We start from the raw sequence: 27,591 nt of genomic DNA, 5'->3' as shown, positions 1-27,591 counted from the left end.
ACTGGTTTCAAATTTATTTCTACAAACTCCGTGAAGTAAATTTTTTTTGTATCTATGACTATTTACTCTAATATATAGTTTTGTGCATATGTGCTTTCTACCCCTCTCCACACAAACCATTATTATTTTTTAGTAGGGAGTCGCTCTCTTTTCTTTTATGTCATTAATGTTGTCCCTCTCACTTTTTTATTCTCAATGCATGAACTCATGTGCTGTTAATAGTTTTGTCTTGTTCCCCTTTTTTATAATTTATTTCTACTATCATATTTATATTTTCTTCCTGCTTTCCTTATATTTGTTTTGTTGTCCTTTTCTCAACGTTTAAAATTTGATAGTTACTCATTTTTGTGTGGAGGAAAGTGTCTGTTTTGGTGGGAAAATGGATTTTAAAGATGAAAAACAAGTAGATTCCCTGCAGTGTTCTTGGAGATTTGTAAGTAAGGATTAGAACTATTTCCTTTACTTTGATGAACTGTTTTCATTTCAGTGTGCACAATATCAAACTCACGCAGTATGGAACTCCATATTTATTTGGGTTTTAAGCATTATTCAAATGAATTTTAGAGAGGTCACACATTTTCCAGCATTTAATGACACATCAGAATGAACACACCATTCAGTGATTTTATGGGTCTCCTCACCATGTTGTCCTTTTCCATCAGGGCAAGTCCCTTGACCCTGGCTGCTGCCTGAGGGACAATTTCAGTAGGGATGTTTAAGGAGCTTTAATTCAGTACTTAGGACACACATTAGGAAGTCTTTGTCTTTCTCTGAACTTGTCACCTCATTTCTCTTGTCATGTTCATTCTTACCTTGTTCCTCAGACCTGCAAATTGATTGTAGTCTTTATCCCAGGTTTTGAAGACTTCTCTTAATCATATGTCTACTATCACCCTCTACTGAGAGGCAGGTTGCCTGGATCTCCATAGTCTTCTCCAACTGCCCAACAGATAGAGACCTCTGCTTTACCATACTTAATGTCAGGCCTTGTGACTCAGACAGGCTTCCGTATATTCATTTATGCACATTTGCTCACTTGTTCATCAAGCACTTGAGTGCCTACTCTGAGTCAAGGGTGTTCTAGAAATCAGAGATGAAAAATATAAATAAATACAGATAGCGATGTGATGCTTTCCTTCCACTGGCACATAGTCTAGTGGATGGACAGTAACTTGCTGATGTATACCTGTAATACTGACTAAATCTGAACTCTAGGGTGATGACTTATAACAGGGCATCCTAAATCCTCTTGCTCATTTTGCTAGTTGCTTGCCTTAGTGGTTATATGAAGACTATTCCATGGTTTGTTGACTTTTCTTTTCCCTTGTTTGACCAGATCTGCCTTTATTTCACAATGCCTGCCTTTCCTTTATCAGGTCTTAGTTCTGCATACATTGTTCCTTCTGCTGCAGTTAGCACTGTTAGGTCTATTTGTGTCACAAGCTATATCCAATGCTTTAATATGTTAATTCTATAGGTGCTTTGTTAGTGCAGAAAAACCAGTTTAGGAACAACAACAACAACAAATATATATATTTATTTATTTGTTTGTTTGTTTATATATTTATTTATAGGTATTCGTTAAGCATATGCCACACCAGTGTGGTTCTGCTGTATTTTAAGTGTTGAACTTCATAAGAATTTATTCATAGTCATTTTCCTTTTCAGAGAGAAAAACCAAGAAAGACTATTAGCATTCACAAATAAAGATCATGTCCCAAATTCTTAGAAATTTTCCCAGTCTTCAGACTGTTATGAAAGTGAAGTTTCCTTAAGAAAAGAAAAGAAAACAACAATAGCAGAACAAAATGTGGTGCCAAAATGAAGATATATGACACTCAAAAGTGTATCTCAACCAAGGTGACAAACAATTTTACTCTATGGTTCCTGGGGTAATTAGCAAATAGTAGAAGCTATAGTAGGGAAATCCAAGGCAACCAAGATTCTCCCACATATTAAAAATTTGCTACAATGTGACAAAACAAATGCTCAGGATGATTTTTAAGTGGGCCAACTGGTCTAGGATTATAAGGGAATTTGCTCTTGTGGATGAGCAGCATATGAATGTTATCCCAGCTCTTTCTCAAAATGTGGTTCCCAGCATGCCTCCCAGGAGTGGCATTTGAGTGAGACTCTAGTGTATTATTATAAAGTGGAGAGGAAGTAATACACTAACTAGACTCCTTTTTTAAAACTTCTCAGCATTAAACACTTGGCATAATGCCAAACATCCAGATGAAAACTGAAGAAAAACAAAAACAACCTTCCAGATGTTTTCCCTAAGTAAAAGAATAGGGATTACTGTTCTTACTCTTTTCTGGGGGTGTGAGGGTACAACAACTCATGTGGCCTAAAAGAACAAGAACAAGATGAAATGCCAGGGTCAAAATGGCCATGTTAACTGCGAAGACAGCATGGTTGACAGGACAGCATAAAGTAATAAATCACTAAATCCTTACAGTGATGGGTATAGTAGATTGATGTTTTAGTCCAAATTTCTCATCCTTCTCTCCATCTGTGCTTTTAGTTATTAACCCATATAAAACCTTGTATCTTTCCCTGTTATCTTTTCATACTCTCCCTATGATGGACAGAGAGTGCTTCCTTGATTGTTGTCATAGAGTTCACCATGTGACTTATTTTGGCCAACAGGACATTAGCAGACTTCATGGGGAGCCTCCAAATGTGCTTGCATAGTTGAGCTTTTTCATTTGCACTTGTACTGTTGACACGAGAAAGATTTCTTCATGAAGTCCACCGATGCAAGAAAAATGAAAGACCCCTGGGACAGATCTGGCCCCAATCTGCAGCATAGAGTCAAGTTCAACCAGACCAGCCAATTCCAAGACGATTACAAGATGTGTGAGAGAGAATAAATAATTGTGTTTGAAGCCAGTGACTTTGGGAGTAGCTTGTTGCATAGAATTATTAAATAGCTGGCCTGTAGTATAGAACCAAAGCACATTGGAATTGAATAGATGTCTATAAGAAGCAAATTTCCATCTGAACCTACCTTGCTTTAGTTTCATTGCCTAAGCTGCTCCATTTTTGCGCCATTTTGCCTCTTGAATCTGTCTTAATATTCTCTGTCCAGTTTCTTGAAAATGCTAATCACTTTGATACCTCAAGGATTTTTTGCACTTGCTACTTTCTTTCCCTGTGCTACATACCACAACTCACTAACCTCCTCAATGTCTTAACAGACATTCAGCCAAAGGATACCTTTGTCCTCAGGGTCATAGAGGAGAATTTTAAAGTATATTGACCTGCAGATCAGTAAAAATGGCTCTATTAATGCAAAAAACACTTTATATAATTTCTTTTAAATTTGAGCATGATCTAAATGAACATATATGCAAGAGTATAGTCTTGTGATAAAATTGCAGAGAACCTTGATAAAGCACTATTTTGAGCTAACTGGCCAGATTTTGAAGCTTTCTATGATGAAAATTAAGGGAAAAAATTTTAAAATAAATTAATTTACTCTAGTTTATTGAGATAAAATATTGACATGTGACTAAGGCCTGGATTCTTATATTTAAACTTCACAGTACTATGTATATGTAGAAAATAGACATAATTACTAAAATAATCATAAAGCAAATAGGTTATGTGTTTGCCAGTTAAACTTGACATCCTTAAGCAAAAATGTAGGCTATTGTAATTTAGAAGAATTTGATACCACTAGGGTTTTTTAAGTACAAATTTGATATTATCTTTTAACTAGAAAATTCCTGTAACATTATTAAGCTGTGGTTTAATTGTAAGGTGGTGAAATAGGTGTGTGTGGGGGGGGCGTGTATTTTCATGTGTTTGTTTTGGTGTGGGAAAATCTTACTACCATATTGCTGAAGATCGTTGGCTATAGATCCTGACTGCTGTACACTGGTTTCCTTGTCTGTAAAGTTGAAGGTTTTTCAGTGTACCTATTTTTTAATTGCATAATTAAATATATTTATAATGGACAACATAATATTTTGATACATGTATACTTCGTGAAGTGGCTAAAGCTAATTAGCATATGCTTTATCTCCCATCCTTACCATTTTTTTTTAATGAGAACATTTCAAGTCTACTCTTCGCAATTTTTAAGTATGCAACACTTCAGTTACACTTATCATTTTGTACAATAGATCTTTTTAATATATTCCTGCTGTCTAGTTGAAATTTCATTCTCTTTGTCCAATGTCTCCCCAATTCCTCTGTCTTCCTTCTGGCTCTGGTAACCACCATTCTACTCATTCCTTCTGCGAGTTTGAGTGCTAGATTTCATGTGAGCTTATTCAGTATTTGTCTTTATGGGCCTGGATTTTTGAGCATAGTATAATATTTTACAAGTTCATGAATGTTGCAAATGACAGCATTTCCTACTTTTTAAAGATGGAATAGTATTCCCATTTTGTATATCTACATTTTCTTTATCAATCCATATATTGTTGGGCACTTAAGTTGATTCCATGTCTCAGCAATTTGAAATAGTACTGCAGTGAGCATGGGACTGTAGAAATCTCTTCTATATACTCATTGCGCTTCCTTTGGATATATACAGTACTGGCATTACTGGATCTTATGGTGGTTCTATTTATAAAAATTGGGAAACTTTTAAGGGAACCTTTTTTTCATAATGGCTATACTAATTTACATTCTTCAAAATAGTGGACAAGAATTTTCTTTCCTCCACATACTTGGCCACAGTTATCTCTTAACTTTTTGATAAGTCATCTTAGCAGATGTGCAATGAATCTCATTGACTTTAACCTTTACTTCCTGTGGTGAGTGATGTTGAGCATTTTTCCATGTACTTATTGGTCATTTGCATGACTTCTTTGATAATTTCTTATTCATGTTTTTTGCCAAATTTTTAGTAAAGAATTGTTTTCTTAGTTGTTTGAGTTCCTTATATTTTAGATTTTAACTTCTTTTCAGAGACTAGTTTACAAATGTATTCGCTCATTCCATAAATTTTCTCTTTATTCTATTAATTATTTTCTTTGCTATGCAGAATCCTTTTAGTTTGAGTCATCATTTCTGTTGCCTGTTACTTTGGAATCATATCCAAAAAAATCATTGCCCAAAACCAGTGTCGTAGAGCATTTTACATACATTTTCTTCACATAGTTTTATAGTTGAAGTTCTGGGTTTAAGTCTTTAATCCATTTTCAGTTGACTTTTGTATGTGGTGCAAAAATGAGGATCCAGTTTTATTCTAAAGGTGAATATCCTGCTTCTTCCAACACCATTTATAGAAGAGCCATGTCTTTTGTTTTCTAATAGCTTGAGTGTAATGACTTGGTATTGACTTATTTGGATTGAATCTTATTGGAGACCTTTAGCAACTTGTAGACTTCCCCAGATTTGGAAAACTTCTTCCAATTACTTTTTGTGTGTGTGTGTTTTGGTACTGGGGCCTTCACATTGAGCCACTCTAACCAGCCCTATTTTTGTGAAGGGTTTTTTCAAGATAGGGTCTTGCGAACTATTTGCCCAGGCTGGCTTTGAACCATAATCCTTCTGATCTCTGCCTCCTGAGTAGGTAGGATTGCAGGTGTGAGCCATCGATGCCTGGCTTCCAATTACTTATTTAAATTAACTTTCTGTCCCTTTCTTCATTTTTTAATTCTCTAATTCAAATATTTGCTTTGTTAATGGTTTGCCACATATCCCATAAGCTTTCTTCATTCATTTTCATTCTTTTTTCGTTTCAGTCTGTATATTTTCAAATAACCTATCTCTGAGTTCACACATTCCTTCCTCTGTTTGGTGATTTCTGCTGTTGATGCTTTCTAGTGAATTTTTCATTTCATTTCTTATAGTTACAGCTTCAAAACTTCTGTGGGTTTTTTTTTTAATTTCAATCTGTTAATTTTCTAATTTGTTCACAGTGTTTCTACTTTTGTTGAATTATTTCACTATATTTCCTTGAAGTTTGCTGTACTTCCTCAAAACTTTTATTTTTAATTCTTTGTCAAGTAGTTCATTTATGTCCTTTTCTCTGGAGTCCTTTTGGTGATACGTTGCCTTGGTTTTTGATGTTTCTTCTAAGTTGATGTCTGTACACTTAGGGGTTGATGTGAGGGTGTGAAATTAGTGGACTACAGTGCTTCTGAACCAGTCAGGATGCAGCTCTGTATGTAGTCTCCTTACTCTTCTGTCAGCTGAATCAGCGTTGATGAAGAGTTCAAGTGTCCCTATGGATGCCTGCAGTTGTAGTTGGAATTCTTGAGATCTTTAGTAATGATATCTGCTAAGGTCCTCCTAATCTTTGTCTCCCAGCAAAAATGTTATAGCTGAAGGAATCTCTCGTGGCTTTGGATCTGTTTGTGGATTCACTTACAGTAATGGGAGCCCATATGGAAACATCACAGGGCATCTAGGAACTATAATTCTAGGATTCAGGGTGGCAATGGTACCAGTGCCTGGAACACAGACGTGCCAGTTGTTGTTGCATTGATAATCATGCCAGGCATGGTGCTTGTCAAGCATCCAGGGAGCTGAAAATATGTAGATTATGTAGCATAGATATGCACAGAGTTATAAACACTCCAGGTTCAGGCAGACTCTAGTTCTCTATGCCTGTTGAGCTGATTCCCGGAGCACAAGCACACTTAGAGAGACCTTGGCTTCAAGGCCCAGAATACAAACTAACTTACTATCCCAATGACTCTAACACTGAAACATGGGCAGACAGATGCAAACAGAGCTTGGGTCTGGAATGCAATCACTCATGGGGCAGCCATGACTCGGGGATGAGGGCACATTGGGGTTTGGGCGAGATGATGGTTCTGATTCTAAGGTAAATCAACAGCAGCTATTTCTTGAACTGGGGGAGGTGTGAAATTTTGTTTTCCTCTCTGGGATTCCCAAGTGGGAATGATTGTCCCCCATCATGATTCCTACCGAGTGGCTGATTCCAATAGTGCCTGCCATCTTTCTTTGTTCCTAGCTATTTCCTGGGGTCTCAGTGTGCTGATCTATAAGTAATCCTCTCTGTGTGCATTTTCTCTGTAGTTGCTTCACTGTGTTCTTGCAGTTTATTTAATATGTTCTTGACTCCTTTCAGGACTGTTTTGATTTGTGGATAGTTACCTATATGTTTCTGTGTATGCAGGGACAAAGATGGTTATTTCATTCTCTGTCATCTTTGTCTAAGATTACTTATTCTGTGACATACGGTTTATAAGAGAGTAAATAGAAAGGGTTTAAATCAATATCTGTCCATTTTAAGAGTGATGTAACTATTAACTTTTATTATTTGTGTATTCTTTTATCCATGAAATGGTTTGCTAATTTCTTTCACTAAGGTGTTTAGAAAGTCAGACATAGGATTAAGCTCTGCTAACTCAATAGTGAACAAGATAATAGGGTCCCTAAACTCTCAGGGAATGAGAAGATGACTGATACGTAAAATTTATCCAGTATTTTGTAAATACTGCAAGTAAAGCATAACCTGGGGACCTAGAGAACGAGCTCCTGGGAAACACTAATCCTCATGTTTAAGGGTACCAATAAGAATAAAACAATTATCTTTGCTTTAAGATTCCCATACATATCTAATAGGGGACGAGAGTTTATTCTTCAAATTGACTGCTCTCCTAAACTGTAGTCTGGGCAGTGAGACAGAATTATTTATGTTCTCTTTATTTTTCAAATGGTATGTGAGTTCAGCCATCCCCTCTATCTGTTTGGCTTTGACAAATACTGACCTCTTCATTACTACTTTCCCACTGTAAAATGGAAGCGATAACAGCTACCTGGCAAAGGTATTGAAAGGTTGACAGATATCACATGTAAATCATCTAAAGCTCCCTTCATATTTGCAGCTCCCTCTCATTTGAAGTAAGCACCAAGAGTCATCTAATCTGGAGTCTCACACAGGGTCATTTCTCAGGCAGCTGCTACATGGATGGTAACAGAGGAAGACGTTCTCAGGTCTAGTTCTGTATTTTGGAAGGCTCTCTCTCTTTTGGTGCCTCTGACATTTTTCACATGATTCACACTGAGACCTCTAGGTTAAGAAAGACACCATATTATGCTATAGAGCACAGATAAACTTCTCTTCTAGAGAAGTTCTCTTCTAGAGATGTATACAGTAAGGAGAGCAGTCTGTTCTTCCACCATTAATATCACTTCATGGGCTAATAAAACTTTTATTTAACATATCCCTTGGTGTAGGCTATTATTTAAATACAGATCACTACAACTGTTCAAATCTGTTAAGCATACTAAGATATGAGGATTTCTGTCTTATGTTTCTGTGGATTAATGCCTTTGCAAGGACTCTTATCTCTATAATAAAAGGAAAGGGAAAGCCTGACTGGCTTATTTCAGCATTTAACAAGATATTTAAAAAGATTTTAGAAAATTTGCAATTAAGTACAAATGAACACCTTTTAAAAATAAATTGTAGGACCAATTGAATAAAAAGCGAAAAGACAACACACAAAGTAGAAGAAAATATCTGCAAGCCACATATCTGATAAAGGTCTAGTATCAGTAATACGAAAAATCTTACAAGCCAAACTAAAATGGCAAATAACACACTTAATAGTCGAACAAAGGAATTGAATAAGCATTTCTCCACAGAAGATACTGAAATGGTTGATACACTGGGTGAGGTCACTCATGGGTATAATCCCAGATCCTAGGAAGGTGGGCAAAAATATGATATGCCACCTGAAAAAATAACTAAAGTAAATAAGGGCTCGAGGCATGGCTCAAGTAGCAGAGCACCTGCTTAATAAGCATGAGGCCTTGAATTTGAACAACAGGGCTAAATTAAAAAGAAAGTAAAGATCAATAGCAAATGAAAAGATGCTCAATACTGTAAGCCTTCTAGGAAATACAAATCAAAACTAGAATGAGCAACCAATTCACATCTGGCAGGATGACTTGAAAAGAATGAATTGACAAAGAAATTCAAATGGCCAAAAAACACATGAAAGAATGCTCACCATCTCTAGCAATAAAGGAAATGCAAATTAAAACCGCACTAAGATTCCACTTCACCCCTGTTAGAATAGCCATCATTAGCAACACCACTAACAACAGGTGTTGGCGAGGAGGCAGGGAAAAAGGAACCCTCTTACACTGTTGGTGGGAATGTACACTAGTACAACCACTCTGCAAAAAATTTGGAGGCTACTTAAAAAGCTAAACATTGATATACCATATGATCCAGCAGTACCACTCTTGGGGATATACCCAAAAGAATGTGACACAGGTTACTCCAGAGGCACCTGCACACCCATGTTTATTGCAGCACTATTCACAATAGCCAAGTTATGGAAACAGCCAAAGTGCCCCACTACTGACAAATGGATAAAGAAAATGTGGTATTTATACACAATGGAATTTTATGCAGCTATGAAAAAGAATGAAATGTTATCGTTCGCAGGTAAATGGATGGAATTGGAGAAACTCATTCTGAGTGAGGTTAGCCTGGCCCAAAAGACCAAAAATTGTATGTTCTCCCTCATATGCGGACATTAGATCAAGGGCAAACACAACAAGGGGATTGGACTTTGATCACATGATAAAGCAAGAGCACACAAGGAAGGTATGAGGATAGGTAAGACACCCAAAAAACTAGATAGCATTTGTTGCCCTCAATGCAGAGAAACTAAAGCAGATACTTTAAAGGAACTGAGGCCAATAGGAGAAGGGGACCAGGAACTAGAGAAAAGGTTAGATCAAGAAGAATTAACCTAGAAGGTAACATACATGGACAGGAAATTAATGTGAGTCAACTCCTTGTATAGCTATCCTTATCTCAACTAGCAAAAACCCTTGTTCCTTCCTATTATTGCTTCTACTCTCTCTTCAACAAAATTAGAGATAAGGGCAGAATAGTTTCTGCCTGGTAGTGAGGGGGTAGGGGGGAGAGGGAGGGGGTGGAGAGGTAAGGGAGGGTGCGGGGGGAAGGTGGGAGAAGTGACCCAAACATTGTATGCATATATGAATAAAATAAAAATTAAAAAAAAGAAAAGAATGAGTTGGTGAAGATGTGACAAAATTGTGACCCTCAGATACTAATGTGGGATGTGAAATGGCACAACTACCAGAGAAAACAGTTTTAGCTCCTTAAAGTTAAATTATATCATCCAAAAATTCCACCCAAGAGAAATGAAAATATATATTCACTAAAAATCTTGTATATGGATATTCATAGGAGCATTATTCATAATAGCCAAAATTGAAAGCAATCTAAATTCCCATGAAATGATGAATAAACAAAATATGGTATAATCATGCAATGGAATATTTTTCAGCCATAAGAAGAATGAAAAACATATATGCTACAATGTGGATGAGCATCAAAAACATTATACTAAGAAGTTAGACACAAATGGTCATATATTGTATAACTGTTTGCATGAAGTCTCCAGGATAGACAAATCAGTGGAGATGCAAAGTAGATTAGTGGTTGCCAGGGGCTGGAGGAGAGTACAGAGTCTCATTAGGGGATGATAAAAGTATTCTGGAATAGATAGTAGTGACAATTGCACAACCTTGTGAATAAATACTAAAAAGCATTCAATTGTGCATTTGAAATGGTGATTTCATTACATGTGAATTATATCTCAATTTTTAAACTACAAGACATTGCTAAGGAATTCTTTGGCTAATAATGTGTATTATAAATCTCTGAGATATCAATACAGAATTTCATGATTTCCATCTTATTTGGAACACTTTTTCATAAAGTAACCATGTAAGAATTGCTACAGGAAATATTTCTCTGTTGAATCCATCCCTAATAATATTCATACCCAAGCATCCAGTACTTGGAGTAGATGGTTTGCCTTAAATGATTCATCACTGTTGATTCTAGATCACTGTTTCTTCTTCATTTTCTTTTGGCCCTGTTGACAGTATTTTGCTTCTTTATACATTAAGCTTTTGTTGCCCTGACTTTAATTGCTCCCAATGCAAGAAACAAAAAGTTAAAAACCTCTTTTAAAGATAAGGTAGGATTAGGATTCACTTTAGGATTAAAGTGAGCAAAAAGTAAGATGATTGTAACAGGACATACGGACTTTACAAAGAGCATTTTTTATTCTGCTAAGGCTATCATGCACAAAGCATGACTTTTTGACTGTGTTAAGTCATTCCAACAAGATTGGTGTTCAGGTTAGATTTATTACTCTGGAGAGAATTGTTACAGTGTCATGAAGATATTTATGACAATGGATCTCATGGATATACAATAACACACACTGGTATCTCTACCATACTAATCAGACTCTTAGGAAAAACCCTGGCTGCTTTATGTCATAATTATAGAAAAAAGCAATTACTGACCCATACTTTCTTTATCTTAGTTATAAAATAAGTATGTGTGTCAAGGCTAGGAAAATGACATAACCACACACCAGAAAGTTTGTCTTAATATCTATGATAAATTTTCAGAATATAAAAAATACTGAATTATAAAAATGAATGGAGAGAAGGGGGAAAAGGAGCAGAGTGGGAGAAAAGAGGGATAGAAGGTTGAAAGGAGGAGGAAGCAGTTGCACAAGAACAAAAACAGCAATATGTCTTCAACATCTCTCTTTCATCATCTGACTCTATCATGAGCATTCACTTAATTATATGAACAACTCATATGTTTGTGGGCAAGTAGAATTTCTAATTCTGTTTTGCATTATTGATTATTTTGTTTTCTATTTGCTAATAGCTCTAGCTAGCTATTAGCTAGTGTAAATTCTAAACATGTCGAATACCAGGAAAGAACCCCACTGGTGATGTGGAAAGCAAGGCCCCATATCATGTGAACCACATGTATTCCTTTAGATAGAGTACAAAAAAAAACCTGTGAAGATTAACATTAAATCTTTTTCCATGCTCACAAACTTGTGGGCAAAAATTGGAATAAAATGTGCTACTACTAAATAAGAAATGTCTATCTTCTGGCTATGTGTGAGTGAATGACCAAGAAAATATATTTTCTAGTAAAAAGGGACTTAGAGCCAAAAGTGTATGTCACATCCTAAGCATGCCTTCCATTTTCCCCATCTTATAAGTTACTCTCAGATAGAAACCTGGTTGCTTCAAGTGGAGCTATCACCCTTACAGTTGATATTCCTTAAGGAATACCTGAAGCTGGCCTCATCGTGATTGTCTAGAAAAAAAAGGGATTTTTCCTCTTCTGATTTCCTCTCACAATGATGGTCTAAATGCCCTTCTGACACTAATCTAATGTAGTACACACTTTACTGTGTTATTTTGAATGATCTTATCATTTAGTGTTCAACCTTTTATATCTGTATATCCTGCTCCCCAAATGGCACTACGATTTCTTTGAAAACAGAGCTCATATTCTGTGTCTTGCTATGTTTGCATAGCATCAAATGTAGTATAGTAAATGCACAGAAAACTAAACATTTCCCTTTGATTTAGAGAGACTTATTCCCACAGAATAAGTAGTAAAATATCAAAAAAATGTTGAATGACCTTATTATTTATTCATCAGATTCCATGCAGTACTCACTAGGTACCGGCACCAATGTGTTAATATGCTTGAAAAATAAACTGACGTAATCTTTGTAGCAACCACCTTAGATAAATTCTAGTGCTGTAGCATCCATTTATTAATTGGCATTATTGCCAATTAATAAGCAGTAGCAGATCCAGAATTCAGACCCGGGTGCTCTGGCTATAGAATTTCTACTTGCATCAGTCCCTGTATTCTGCTTCTTCAGATGGCTGTGCCTTGCTGACTACTGTATTTTCTCTTTACCTCATAGAAGTCTTGGTTAGGGCTTATCCTATACTGTTAATCCATGGAATTTTTGGTGAAGTCTTTTGGAGAAGTTTGTTTCTCATTCAAAATGGAACACATTGGAAAGAACATTCCAAGTAACCTTACCCTCTGTTTTGTCAAATCCTCGCTAACAGTTACCATTACTGTTTCAATACTCCTAAACTTTTACAGCACAACTTAATCACAATGCTGCCTACCATGTTCCTTTTTAATTGCTGTTTAGTCTTGAGGATAAACATGCCAATTCTACTTTATTTTCCTCTCTTCTATCCTAGTTATAAATACAGTGTTGATACCTTTTGATGGAAAATAGGACACTAAGAACTTCTATCTTGGCATCAGTTTTAGGCTGGATAAGAACAGACCTGCATCAGGCTCTTTCTTTCTCTACATTGCAGCTGTGATGAGAAATAATAATTACACCCTCAGCCTGCCACCAGAATCTACTCAGCAGCTCCAGCCAAGCTGTCCTGAGCAGGAGTTTACCCTGAGGATCTGCATCTATTAAAAGAAGCCTTTTAACATCTCTTCCACACTAATAAACAAAGATCTGTTTAAAGACAGAGGGACAGCCCTATGTGAAATCACCATCTCATTCTCCTTAGTCTATCCACCAGTCACAGGATGCCTTTCTCTGTTTCCAGTTGTCAGAGCATCTGTATAATGTGAGTAGATTAGACATGAGCCAGGGTAAAAAAGGGCTAAAGATGGGAGAGTCATTGTGGAGAAAACCTTTTAGCATGAACCCCCTGTTGAGGGAAGGAGAGAGAAACAATCAAAGGGTTCACAAAAAGCCAAGTCTTCTCTAAGAGGACATGTAAAGGACAAAGATTTCTATATTGAAATATCTGAGCAATTCTCAATCTGGTGTGGAGAGCAGAAGACTAGCACAATGCCTTTATTTATGCAGGCCAACCTATTATGCTTAACAGCATTAGATATACATTTAGGGCCAACAAGTTATATTGGCTATTAACCCTAAAGACTATGTGGAAGAAACAGAATTCACATGAAGCTCTTGCCCAGACAAGACATGTTTTTGGTACTTTTTAAAGGCTAGTTATCTCTAATAATTACCGGTGTCGATGGTTTTCAAAAATCTGATGTTGTCTAAAATTGCTAATGGCAATTGACCCCCTTAACTTGAAATCTCTGCCCTCTATGTAATGTGCACAGGGCGTAAGGTTAAGGATCAACATGGAAACACATCCTATTCATTCTACAAACACTTACTGACCACATATCATGGCTGGTAAGGGAATGAGTCATAGACGGTTCTTTGGAAACTTCTCTCATTATCTAGTAGACAGAACAAGGAGCATGAACAGCTAGTCATAATACAATGTCAAAAGTGGTATGTCATAGACTAGGTTCCCAGGGTGAAGTAGAGGATGAATGTGCACCTCAATCTTAGAAGACAGGGTGAATTTAGTATTAGTGGGTATATTCCTACCATAGAATTCCTGCCTAGAAATTGTGCTATTAATATTTTATCATATTTAATATACAGCCCTTATTATCACATTTGCCATTGTGATTCTGTCATTAACACTGTTGTTCACAATTCAGGTGGAACAATTGCCAACAAAACCTCAGTTATTCAAAGATTAAAAATGGGCCAACCTCATTACACAATATTTTTATGTTGTGAGAACAACCATCTCTCCCACCTATTTTTTCCTCTCTGGTTATTCTCACCTTATTTCTTTGTTTACTTCTATAGCTTCTCTCTCTCTTTCTCTCTTTCTCTCTCTCTCTCTCTCTCTCTCTCTCTCTCTCTCTCTCTCTCTCACACACACACACACACACACACACACACACACACACACAACACTGCAGTGATTATACCTGCAACATGTCCTTTAAATAATTGGTGAACATAAAAAAGATAAATTGAGAAAGAGAGGGTCAACAGGGCTGTCACAATTTTAGAGAAAATACTTTTGGAGATAGAAAATAATAGCTGTATTTGTATTCCATTTCCCAAAAGTTTTGGCTGTTGTGTTTATTTAAAACAAAAAAAAAGTCCAAGCTATAATTTCCATTATTGTCCCTGGCAAAATGAAGAGGCCAAGCAGAGACAGAAACCAAGGAAAATACGGTAGGTACAGGAAATAAATAAGAAGTTTAGTTTATAATCCAAAAAGCCAATTGCCAGGCACTGTTCTAAGTCTTTTATGTGCATTGAGACATTTAATCCTCACAAGTGCCTTATATGGTATACACTATTATATCATCTTTATTTTACAGATGATAAAATAGAAGCATGGAAAGATCCAGCATTACACCCAAGGTTGGGCAGCAAAGAGAAGATCTGAAGCCAGGTAGGCTGGCTCTGGAGTCTGAGCAGAAAAGAGCTACACCACATTCTAGGTGCTACACGTTGTCGAGGATCACTAATAGGACTCCACACACAGCATGTCATAGGGGAACTGAAACCTTCATCAATGAAGGGAGCCTAGATCAAAGCCAGAGAAAGGGCTTGTGTTCTGTCATTGGGGAATTCCAGATAATTCTACCAAAAACCTTTGTCCTCACCCAGGGCCGGTTTTGATACTTGAATTTATTTTGTTTTGCTATTGGCAAATGTTACTATTAGCTTTACTCTTAGAAGGTTCCAGCTAGGCTTTGACAGCACTACATTGTAAAATCAACTATATAACAGGGGAAGGAGAGGACCTGCCAAGAAACAGTGAAATTCCAAAGGAAAGGAACTTGCTGGAATTAAGGATTTAATACCAGAGATGTTTAATCACCTATTTTTTCCTAAATACATGAGATGCTTCATAAAATCAGCTTAGAATTAAGAAAACCAAAGGAATACTTTTGAATATCACCCCATCTCATAATTTTCATAAAATAAAGAGGCATTTTTTTACTGTCTCCCTCAAATCTTGGCAAAATTATTTCTCAAGAGAATTCTTTCTATTTTTGGAAATCTAGAATAATTAGAAAGCTTGTCTCTATATTGAATAAACTTAAAACAACATTTAGAACTGTAGAAAGTAATTGTAAGAGCTCAACAAATGTAACCTTTAATATCATTATAACTAATTATGGGCAGTTTTGATTAGATGGCCCCATATAGACATACTTCATGTGTTCAGAAAAATTTTAGAGGGTGTGTGTGTGTTGAATGTTGACACACCCTAATATTAATGAGCTTTTATTCTTAAGGAAAACTGAGCAACACACAGAAGAAATTGGTCATTGCTGGGTGACAGATGCTATAATCAAGTTCCTTCTAATTAACCAATATCAAAATCCACTCATTCATAAACTGTCACTATTATCAGCAGGACAAATATGTGTCTCAAGCATAATGTTGAAAATATGCCAGTCAGTAATGCTCTTCTAATACAGTCTTAGCTTGACCGACCAAGCAATTCAGAGCAGATGGAACCCAAATTATACCCATCAGGACCAGTGGGATCTCAGACCAGGAATCAGAGCTGCACAATGCGTAACATCTCAAAGGTTTATTGAGGAGAAAAGAAGACATTTTGCAAAGGAATTTGACATCCTTCACAAGAAGAAGCTACAAGGGGACAAAGAAGAATGATTGGCATTGACTGAAGTCCAAATGCAGCGCTATTGTCTGATGATACAACAGAAATAACCCTGGAGTCTGAATTATTTATCACTAGTCCTTCTGTGCTCTGGCAGCCCCAACTAGCTTTGCGAGGCAATGATACTTATTGTATTAGTTGTACTGAATCAGGCAAACAAACTGCTATTCTTAAAACTAGTCTGGAAAATACTAATTTCAGTTTGAAGAAAGAATTTTTAAATTGCTGTCAGGCATGTGTTTGAAGTAGAAAAGAAAACATTGTTTTCTAGAAAGCATTATTTCATTGTCATTGCAATGAGCAATTCTGATTTTTTTTCCCTTCTGCCTAGGGGCTACCTTTTGTCACAATATACTTTACATCCCACCACTGATGAATGGATTAAGAAAATGTGGTATCTATACACAATGGAATTTTGTGCAGCCATGAAGAAGAACGAAATGTTATCATTCTCTGGTAAATGGATGGAATTGGAGAACATCATTCTGAGTGAGGTTAGCCTGGCCCAAAAGACCAAAAATCATATGTTCTCCCTCATATGTGGACATTAGATCAAGGGCAAACACAACAATGGGATTGGACTATGAGCACATGATAAAAGCGAGAGCACACAAGGGAGGGGTGAGGATAGGTAAGACATCTAAAAAACTAGCTAGCATTTATTGCCCTTAACTCAGAGAAACTAAAGCAGATACCTTAAAAGCAACTGAGGCCAATAGGAAAAGGGGAACAGGTACTAGAGAAAAGGTTAGATCAAAAAGAATTAACCTAGAAGGTAACACCCACGCACAGAAATCAATGTGAGTCAATGCCCTGTATAGCTATCCTTATCTCAACCAGCAAAAACCCTTGTCCCTTCCTGTTATTGTTTATACTCTCTCTACAACAAAATTAGAAATAAGGGCAAAATAGTTTCTGCTGGGTATTGGAGGGGGAGAGAGAGGGGGCGGAGTGGGTGGTAAGGGAGGGGGTGTGGGCAGGGGGGAGAAATGAACCAAGCCTTGTATGCACATATGAATAATAAAAAAGAAAAAAAAAACAATATACTTTACATATTAAATAGGGGAAATAAAATTAGTAACTGTACAAAAGAATATGTTTTTTATACAAAGGGGCATTCATGCTCAGAGTTTACATGCATTTAAATAGATATTTAACCTTTACATTAAGGCTTTTTCTAGTGAAAAAAAAATCATCTTGTGCCTTATTCTTTTCCCTTGCTTTCCAAATCAAAGGTGTCTATATAGACATGCAGAAGTACAGATTCATTTTTAAGTAGTGGCATTTTGGAAAGTCTACATCACTGTAATAAAGCTGAAATGTTGCTGGCAAAATCTGCCTAAGTATTGACCTTGTGTGCCAGAAATGCCACAATTCGGTTTTCACTATTTGGGGTCTTTGACTAATTATTTTTCAATTTGAGCATGCCCTGTTATTAATATACCAACAAATGTCATTTATTGGGTTAGACAGCAAGCTATACATGATGTCTTGCAAAGTTAGTATTACCAAATTCCACTTAGGAGTCAAGGACAAGAAAACTAAGAGAAGTTAAATAAGCAGCTTATGCTGCCTCTGGACAGGAAGTAAACCATGAGGCTGGAATTCCCACACACATTGGTTGTTTCCATAGCCAATGATTTTGCACCACATCATTGTCTAAAAGAGCCTCTCAATCATGTGTCTTCTGTGTTGAGAAGAACATTCTCTACCCTCACCATTTAATGTTAGTCACATAACACAGAAGGCTACTGGGCACTTGAAATGTGGCTGGTACTACTGAGAAGGCAAAGTTTTACTTCAATTTAATTTTAGTTAACTTAAATGTAAAACAGCCACAAGTGCATAGTTACTATTGTACTAGACAGCACTACCTGAAACAAAGAGGAATGTAAAAGTCAGAAAATACCTTAATATACTGAGCAAGGATGACCCTTGGACCAAATGATCTTTGATTCCATGTTGCACTTTTTTCTTTCCAGTGAAATTCATTCATTCTTGGCTGTAGGCCTCATGACAAGTTTCTTTCAACTTAGAGGGATAAGCATCTAGGAGGCACCCTACTCCTGCCATTGCCTCTGTTTAAGTCTGCAAGCAGATCTGGCTTAGTCTGCTCATCTCCTATTTGCACCCAGGCTCACAGTCCCCATCCACCACCATTCTTTTCTCCTGTGTGTTAGAATACTATATATATATATAAAGATTGACTGCCTGCACCACTAGTTTTCAAAATGGCAAGGGGAAAACACTTCAGAACTCCCTAAAAAAATGATCACTTCTTCTTCAAAAGATTCTTAAATATTATCTACTAACACCAGCTGAACATGAGCTTTTAGACCTTGGAACTTCATGATAAGAGTAATAATTATTTCTCAATATCTACTTGTGAAAAATCCATCTTATTTAACTATCACCCAAGTCCTACGAGGTAGGATTAAATACAATATACTCTCCATTTTCCACACGACGAAGTTGTCTGATTAACCTCAGGATCCTACACTCTTCCTACCTTTCCACTCTGTGATTAGCTCCCAAATTTGCAGCTGCTTCTACCTTCTGCTACATGTTCAGTTTGGTTATGGGACATGTATCCAGCATGTAAAGAGAAGCAAGAAGGCAAACATCAACATAAGAGAAGTGCTTATAGAACTCAGTCTTATCTAGATCAGTGTTGGTAGAAGAAGGAAAATGTGTAAAAGTTAAAACCCAATGGAATTTATTATTGGATAAAAATGAAATCCGATTACTGCTAAAGATAAACTGCTGAGCTTACACTAATGACAATAAGATTAATAGAAAGATGAGATTTGATTAACTACTTAGGATCATCTATCAAGAGTTCATGTGTTAAACTCAATTCTGTTAGGTAAGGAAGAAAACAACATATATCCTAGCAGTACATTTGTGGGTCACTTGAGATTAAATCCAATAGTCTAGGAAAATGCTTTCTCAAAAGACCTGCAATAATGAGGAAGAAAGCAAACAAATTTTCTTCAGCCTACCACTTAGTTCTCAAATTTATCTATCTGAAGCTGAACCAGGAACAAACTTACATTTGCATTTGAATTGACTATAAGGAGGAAGATGTTATCAAGAAATTGTGTCTCAGCCTTTAGCATTTCTTTTTTCGTAAGAAAGAAAAATATGGAAGCAATTTGTCTCTGGGTTTTAAGCACCAGAGGACCTACAGATCCTTTTCCTCACTTAATGTTTTACGTACAGAATGTTATTTAATGTCAAGTGGGGTGTGTGTGTGTGTGAATATACATTTTTCATTCTGAGTCTCATCCTCATGCTCCCTAAAAACCAAAGATAATAAGCACATTTAAAAAATTGAGAGTCAGATAGTAAAAGATCCTAGGTCAATTTTCCCATGTAACTTTCTTTGCATGGGTATGAAATTATGCTACCTGTTTCTTGATCTCATAGAGTACATTTCAAAGTGTATGGTTTTTTCCTTTGATCCTAATTTCCTGAATGTGATAAGAAGCCATTTCCAAGCACTATTGCCATGTTTTCTCTCAGTGCTTGTGACAATGATTTCCCTACATACCAACTAATCTTATTTTTCTCAAAAGTCTATATTCAACCACATGGCTGTGTCTGGTTATTGCTCTGCACCCTTCTTCACATGTAAAGTCGTCTTGTCTGGGAGCCCAGGGTTTGTCTAGGGAGCTATTGCGAATGAAGATAAATTGACATTTTGCCTAGGGAGCCTTGGTCAGAAATGCAATTTTCAAGAAGATGGTGACTAGCATCCAAAAGTACTCACATCAATGAAACATGGCAGGTGTCACCAAGAACACAGATCCTGGGCAAGGAGAAATTAGAGCCTCTCATGTCCCTACTCATCTGTGATTTCCTAATTGTAGTTGTTGGCTTTAATTGATGCTGGTGCCATTTTTGATCAGGTGCGGCTGTCTTGAGTGTCTTGCATTTCTAGAGGGCTTGACATTCTGAGAGCCACAGCATGTTCGGATCAAATTTGCTTTCAACATCCCATGTTCAAGAATTCTCTTCTTGAAAGCCATCAGTGAAAACAGCCTGGCACACTGTGTGTGCCTCGCAGGATGCCATTCAAGACCATCTTCCTTAGGGCAGTATGAATTGCATGGAGTGTGGTATCATGCCTTCACTAAATGTTTTTCCTGGTTTGAGTGAGACAAAGGTAATTTGGGGTTACAAACAAAATTCTACTTTAATGGCAGAATTACACTATGATTTTAGATGCAGCATGAAAGCAGCCCATCTAGCCTTTTTTATTGATCTTAGATTGTGGTTAAGCAGGGGAATTTATCCTCAAAGCCATTGGTTTTTTTAAGAAGCATAAATACATAGCTCATGAAATATACTGCTCTATCAACCATGGGTGACCCTCTGTTGAAGACTTAGACAATTCACAAGACTCAGAGCAGTGATTTTCATCCTTTCTCTGTTCCAAGAGTTTATGGATTAGCACTTCTTTAGCATTGAAAGCATCACAGTTGAAATGAAAAGGCTGCTGTGTTACAATGGTAGTCCCCATAGGCCTTGATTTGACATTTTTAATATTATGTTGGAAATATATAAAACAATAGATACATAGATCAGGAACAATAAAATCTATTACCAGTTTATTATCATCATCACTTTTATATTACCAACATCATTACATAAACCATTGCATTGCATATTTCATTTATCTTAAGAAATATCTACCTGTCTTTGTCCTATATCTAATATAAATATGTAACATACCTTTTGATATTTTGATTCAAACTTATTTGAGATTTTTTAGTGTGTAAGCAGTCATAACTTTTTTTAGTACTTGTTCATGTCACAATAATTATAGGTGTTACACACTCTTCTTTTCTAGGACCAAGTAGATATTTTATGAATCTGTAAAGTAACAATGGTTTAGCATCCAGATAAGAAAAGTGTGTAAATACAGAATATTCTTCACCTGAAAGAATAGATAGGAACTGTGGATAGATAGTTTGGTATGCTTGACCAATTCTCCTAGAAAGAATAATCTGGCTAACATGGTATCAATGACATCTCTTGTATGACTGAAGTCTACAAACATCTTTTGATTTAAGGAATGGCTCCCATTCGTGATCACCATGGATGCCCTTGTATTAGGTCAATGATTGTTTCTGTAGAACTTCAAACTCTTTGCTCTGATGTCTCTTCATCTCCAACATTAAGTTGCTCTCAGAGACATCCCCCCTATGTTAGTCAACTGTCCATTGGTACAAAAGCCTAAATCGACTTATAAAGAAGAAAGGCTTTTTCTTGTCTTTCTTTGAAATTTTTTTGTCAGTACTGGGGTTTAAACTCAGGGCTTCATACCTTCTAGACAGATTCTCAACCACTTGGGCCATACCTCCAGCCCCAGGAAGAAAGATTTATGTTGGCTCATGGTTTCAGAGATATCAATCCATGGTCACTTGTCCCCATTGCTTTTTGTGTTCTGTGGTGAAACAGAATCGTTGCAGGGGGCACATGGGGGAGCACAGCTGTTTACTTCATGGCAGCCAGGTAGCAAAGAAAAGAGACACGCGGATAAGACATCCCAATATCCCTTTCATGGACATATCCCCAACTACCCAATTTCCTTCCACTAGGGGCCACTTCTTAAATTTCTGTCACCTCTGAAAAGTGCCACAGCCTGGCACCCAAGGCTTTAGGACATGATCTTCTGGGGATATGTAAGATTCAAGCCATAATATCTCTTCCTTTCCTTCCTTAGGAAACTCAATTGGAACTAGTAAAGTCCCTCCACAAAGAGGTTTCCAAGAGATAATGGAAGAACTGGATGGCATGTTTAAAAGGTAAATAGTGACAATCTTAGAGATACGTTTAATTGTGGAAATCAGGTCTCCTAACTTTACAGTTTAGAATAGAAATAAATGGGAAAATATAAGGGTTTTATGCCTTTCCAAATAGTGTCCATTGTCCTCTCTGCCTTCAGCTAAGGTAAAAACACAGTGTACCAAGTTATTAAATCTATATTCACTTTGCAGTTGAGCAGAAAGAGAGAAATACTTTAGGGAGTAAATGGTATCCAAGAAAGAACCTCATTACTCATCTGTGGAGACAAATGAGTCTTCTGATATGACAGCTGGTGGATCCAGATGTGTATTCCAAACCCTTTTTGAATATAGGGGGCCCATGTTCCTTGAATATCCTTATTTATTTATCCTTATTTCTTTTGCAGCATTATGTTTTGACATTTAAAAATATACATACACAAAAATGAATTATAAAAATATGAGATAAAAAATTAGCATGCATAGAAGCCCTGATACTTTGGTGCTACAAATATATGCATCACTTTGTGTGCACTTGGAGTATGCACACTGTGCACAATTTGGAGCACTGATTCTTAAATCATTTCATACCAATGGAGCCTCCTTTAACTTTGAGTATTTCATATTGTGCTATTACGTATTTAATCTGTAGACAATGCTTGATGTACGATGATTGCTGGTAACTGACATAATTATTTTTTATTACTTCCAAATGGTTTGATATCACAGACTTATCCATAAGTCTTTTATTTCTTTCCTGGTGATACCAATAATTAATTAATAATTAATATTTTATCATTTAACTTGTATAACAGACAAGTTTTTCTCTTGCAAAAAATAAAATGACATATTTCTAAGTAGAATGCAAAGATTCCGACCACTGCAGTCTGGAAGGAACATGAGGTAAGGTATTACTATGGTGACTCTCAAAGTGTTTCATGTCCCAGCCCATAATAGAGCAGATTCCTTTAGAAATTTCCTAGACAACAGGGAAATAGCAGAGCCCAAAGCAAGGAGAGGATAATGTGTGAAGAAACTCAGAGGAATAAATAAGGACCTCAGTGGATTTTGCCAACCCTGAATAAGGTGAGCAGAAAAACAGTATGAGGGACACACAACGTTGTGCCCAGCCAAGTTCTTAAACTGGAGAAATGAAGGAGGGACAGGAATCAGAGCAGTGAGTGTTTGTGGTAGTGCTGATTTAGAAGAGATACAGAGGAGTTTTCTTGGGTTATGCAATGTTCTTTTTTTTCCCTTAATTTTATTAGAATATATTTATTTACAAGGGGATTCATTGCAACAATCACAAATAGGCTTACATTGTACATTCATTAGATTACCCCATCATCTTCCCTTCAACCCTCTTCCTGCACCACTTAAAACGATTACAAAAGGCTTCATTGTTCTATTTCCTATATCTATGTGAAGCCCATCAACCCTCACCTTCATTCATCTCCTCCATGGAATGTTCTTTCTTGATTCAATGTTATATAGGCATAAAAATATTTCAAAATATACAGGATTGTACTCTTAAAGTCTGTGCATTATGTAGAATTTAAATTATGGCTCGGTGCTCAGTAAACACCTAGCCAAAGCAAGCAAACAAAACAGGCATGTAAAAGACTGAAAAATATATAAATGAAAAGTCTAGAAATCAAAAGTGAGAAGCTGGGCATGGTGGCACATGTGTGTAATCCCAGGATTTGGGAGGCTGAGCAGATTGATTGTGAGTTGGAGGCCAGTCTGAGCTACATAGCAAGACCCCATCTCAAAAAACTTAGCAAAATGGAAGAAAAATAGATCAGTTGGTACACATGAAATTTCTTAAGCACCATTTTGCTGTGTTAAAACTTTTCCTTTGCTGTCATAGACAAGCAGCCTTTGATTTTAGAGCGACATGTTTTCCATTTTGAAGAAACCATATTAGTAGTTCGAGAGACCCTATCTTGAACACACCCACCCACCCACCCACCCACCCGGCTGATGGAGTGGCTCAAGGTGTAGGCCCTGAGTTCAAGCCCTAGTATCACAAAAAAAAAGAAACCATATTAGGACAGTAGGAAACCATTGTACTGATAGTAGGATATCAGTGCTCTTTCCAGCATTTGTGACATGTGTGTTTAAGACAGACAACGAGCCTTGCCTTGTTAGTGATGACAAGTCAAGAGAAATGACAAGTTTTTAAAAGACTGTTTGGTAATTTATCCTTAACTTCTCACAGCTTTTCTGTGCTACAAATTAAATCTTTAATGATAAAAAATATATAAAATCTGCGGGTTATTGCCAACATGTCAAACTCTTTAAATACATTATTTCATTTAAGCTTGATGTGAGCATTTAACTTTTATTACCCTTTTTACTGATGAGGAAGCTAAAAGTTTGGGAGGTAATTCAACAAAGTTCCCAGCTGGTGGCCTTACAGCCTTATAGCATAAAATCCATTCTCTAAAATGTTGTATTTTGAGTTGTTGAGTAAAGAAGGATGAAGAAAATACAGTGCCCATATTCATAAAGTACACACAGCAGAAACCAAACAAACTTCCTGCTCCTGTGTATAGTTTCCATCATGATTACCTATATGGTGCTTTGGGATGACCAACCTCTACTTAATAGAAACACCAGGTAAACCAGTCCTTGATCTTTTTAAAATACATCTATAAATGATGTACAAAATGATGAGTTATATCTCTGATGCACACTCATCTCCTGTAAAACCACTCTGCATGCCTTAACTTTCTTATTCCTAACAGACAAATATTCTGAATATTTACTCACAGTCCTTTGCATTTATTAGAGTTGTTATTGCTATTAAAATTATTATAAGTATTAAGCTTGAGAAAAGTACTGAAACATGAGTGTAAAAATACAGGTAGTTTTTAGTCCATTGAAACCTATAACACCTGCTTTGTAGAATCTCAATCCAGGGAAGTCACTCAGATGTAGCATTTATATGTAATCAATGAATCAATAAGAAAGAATGAAAAACTCATTACAAACTGGTGACTAACAGGCATTTAACAAAAGAGGATATTAATAAAAAAGGTACTCCTCCTTAATTATCAGGAAAATATGAGTTCAAACCACAATGTGACTACACAAACACCTGAATGGTTAAAATAAAAGTGACTGATAGTGCCTAGGGCCAACCATAGTGGATACAGAGTACTTAGAACTCTCATATACAGTGGGGGTATACTTTAACACAACTAATTTGGAAAATTGACAATATCTTTAATGATGAAAATTACATACCCTGTGATACAGGAATTCAACTTCAAGGTATAAATCCGAGACAAAGGTACAGTGTGTCCAGCAATAGACATTGATGTATGTAGTAGCATTATAATAATAGCAAAAATGGGAAACAATACAAATGCTTTTGTTAATAGAATGAAAATATGGTTTAGTTATACAATGGAATGGCTCAGGGCAATAAAAATGAGCTCATGAGGCTATACCTAACACCTGGAAGAATATCACAAATAAGAAGTTGAGCAAAAAAAAAGTTTATTTCATATGATTCCATTTAAGTAAAAGCTAAAACATAAAAATTATCTCAGGTGCTAGAAACTGGAATGTTGACTTTTGGGGAAGACAGTAGGGGAGAGACTGCAAAGGGTACAGCAGAGGTTTTTTGGGTGTTGGCAGCATCCCAACTTTTGCAGCAGTTACAAATGTGTGTTCTCTTGGGGAAAACTCACCAAAAATTTATATGCACACTTACATTGAGTATATTTTGTATACACATTCAATTTCAAAAGCCTACTTGGGCTGGAGGTGTGGCTCAAGCAGTACATACCTGCCTAGCAAGTACAAAGCCCTGAGTTCAAGCACCAGTGCCACACACACACACACACACACACACACACACACACACACACACACACAGAAAAAAAAAAACAAAACCTTTAGAAGTAGGGATAAAGATTACTTGAAAAGAATTATTTTCACCAAGGCATGGTGGCACATGCCCATAATCCCAGATACTTGGGAGGCATAGATATGAGGATCACAGTCCTCAGGCAAAACCACAAGACCCCCTTCCAAAAAATAACTGAAGCTAAAAAGTGATGTGGCTCGAGTGGTAAAGCGCCTGCTAAATGAGCACAAAGCCCTGAGTTCTAACTCCAGTACCACCAAGAAAGAAAAACAAAACAAAACCAGAATTACTTTTAAGTAAAGTCTGAGAAAAATAAAAAGAGTGAGCAGAAAATGACTGTGACAGTGGGTCTGTCACAGTCTTGTAGTGCTTGTGTTCAAGTGACCCTTATTTTACTTAATGGCCTCCAAGCTCATTAGTAGCAAATGCTGGCAATATGAATATGCCAAAAAGAAACAGTAAAATGTCCCTTAAGTGGAAAGCTGAAAACTCTCAACAAGGAAGGGAAAAAAATCTTACCCTGAGGTTGGAAAGATCTTTGATAAGAAAGCTAGCTAGCATTTGTTGCCCTTAACGCAGAGAAACTAAAGCAGATACCTTAAAGCAACTGAGGCCAATAGGAAAAGGGGAACAGGTACTACAGAAAAGGTTAGATCAAAAAGAATTAACCTAGAAGGTAACACCCATGCACAGGAAATCAATGTGAGTCAATGCCCTGTATAGCTATCCTTATCTCAACCAGCAAAACCCCTTGTTCCTTCCTATTATTGCTTATACTCTCTCTACAACAAAATTAGAGATAAGGGCAAAATAGTTTCTGCTGGGTATTGAGGGGGGGAGCGGGAGGGGGTGGGGCAGGGGGGAGAAATGAACCAAGCCTTGTATGCACATATGAATAATAAAAGAAAAATGAAAACAAAAAAAAAAAAGAAAGAACCTTCTACTTCTGGTATTGTGAAGAAGGAAAAATAAATTTGTACTCGCTTGATTATGGCACTTCAAGCTGCAAAAGTTACCACCACATTTATAACATTATAAGGTATAAACGTATAGGAAAAAACATAGAATCTATGGTTTCAGGCATCCACTGGGGACATGGAACCTACCATTAGTGGTTAACAAGGGACCACAGGTAGATGAATTTAACTCTCAGATTGTTGGGGAAGTGTTTATATCTTCTCATTCCACTTTAAAGCCAATACAACAGACAAGAATGCACTATGAATAAGATGTGTGTGAGAAAAAAGAAGGTATGAAATCAATCCAAACTCAGAGAAAAGACTTAACAATACCTTGAATATTGTCAAGCTCATTTGTGCAGAGATATTTTCCATAAATATCAAATAATTAAAAGAGTTAAAGTGCATATGCTTACACTTCTTTATATGTAATGCTTTACATATACACATATGTATGGACCAGTCAACTACCAGACCTAAAAGCAGGGCATAAAAGCTTTAACTGTACTGACAAAGAGAAACCTATAACATTAGGAGTCTCAGTGAATCCTGAAGCACCAGGACCCTCAGCACTGTCGTAGAGTCAGTTGTTCCCGCTAATGAAGAGGGAAGAGATCTTTGCCTTTGA

At 36.6% G+C, this 27,591-nt stretch overlaps 2 protein-coding genes across 2 annotated transcripts in view; one reads left to right on the top strand and one right to left on the bottom strand.

Annotated features, from left to right (window-relative positions):
• The window catches only part of LOC109700328 (cyclin-Y), a 666,198-nt gene that overhangs the window by 122,760 nt on the left and 515,847 nt on the right, over positions 1-27,591 (bottom strand). The window lies entirely within an intron of this gene.
• Positions 1-27,591, top strand: part of LOC141417494 (neutral amino acid uniporter 4-like) — a 58,777-nt gene that overhangs the window by 15,288 nt on the left and 15,898 nt on the right. Inside the window, exons 5-6 of the mRNA XM_074056402.1 lie at positions 16,664-16,788; positions 22,064-22,145. Of these exons, the coding sequence (XP_073912503.1) occupies positions 16,664-16,788; positions 22,064-22,145 (207 nt within the window). The remainder of the gene's footprint in view (positions 1-16,663; positions 16,789-22,063; positions 22,146-27,591) is intronic.

The sequence above is a fragment of the Castor canadensis genome, chromosome 15 (genome assembly GCF_047511655.1).
Source record: "Castor canadensis chromosome 15, mCasCan1.hap1v2, whole genome shotgun sequence".
Classification (NCBI taxonomy): Eukaryota; Metazoa; Chordata; class Mammalia; order Rodentia; family Castoridae; genus Castor; species Castor canadensis.
The sequence above is the reverse complement of the archived record's forward strand: the minus strand, read 5'-3'. Positions and strand labels throughout refer to the sequence as shown.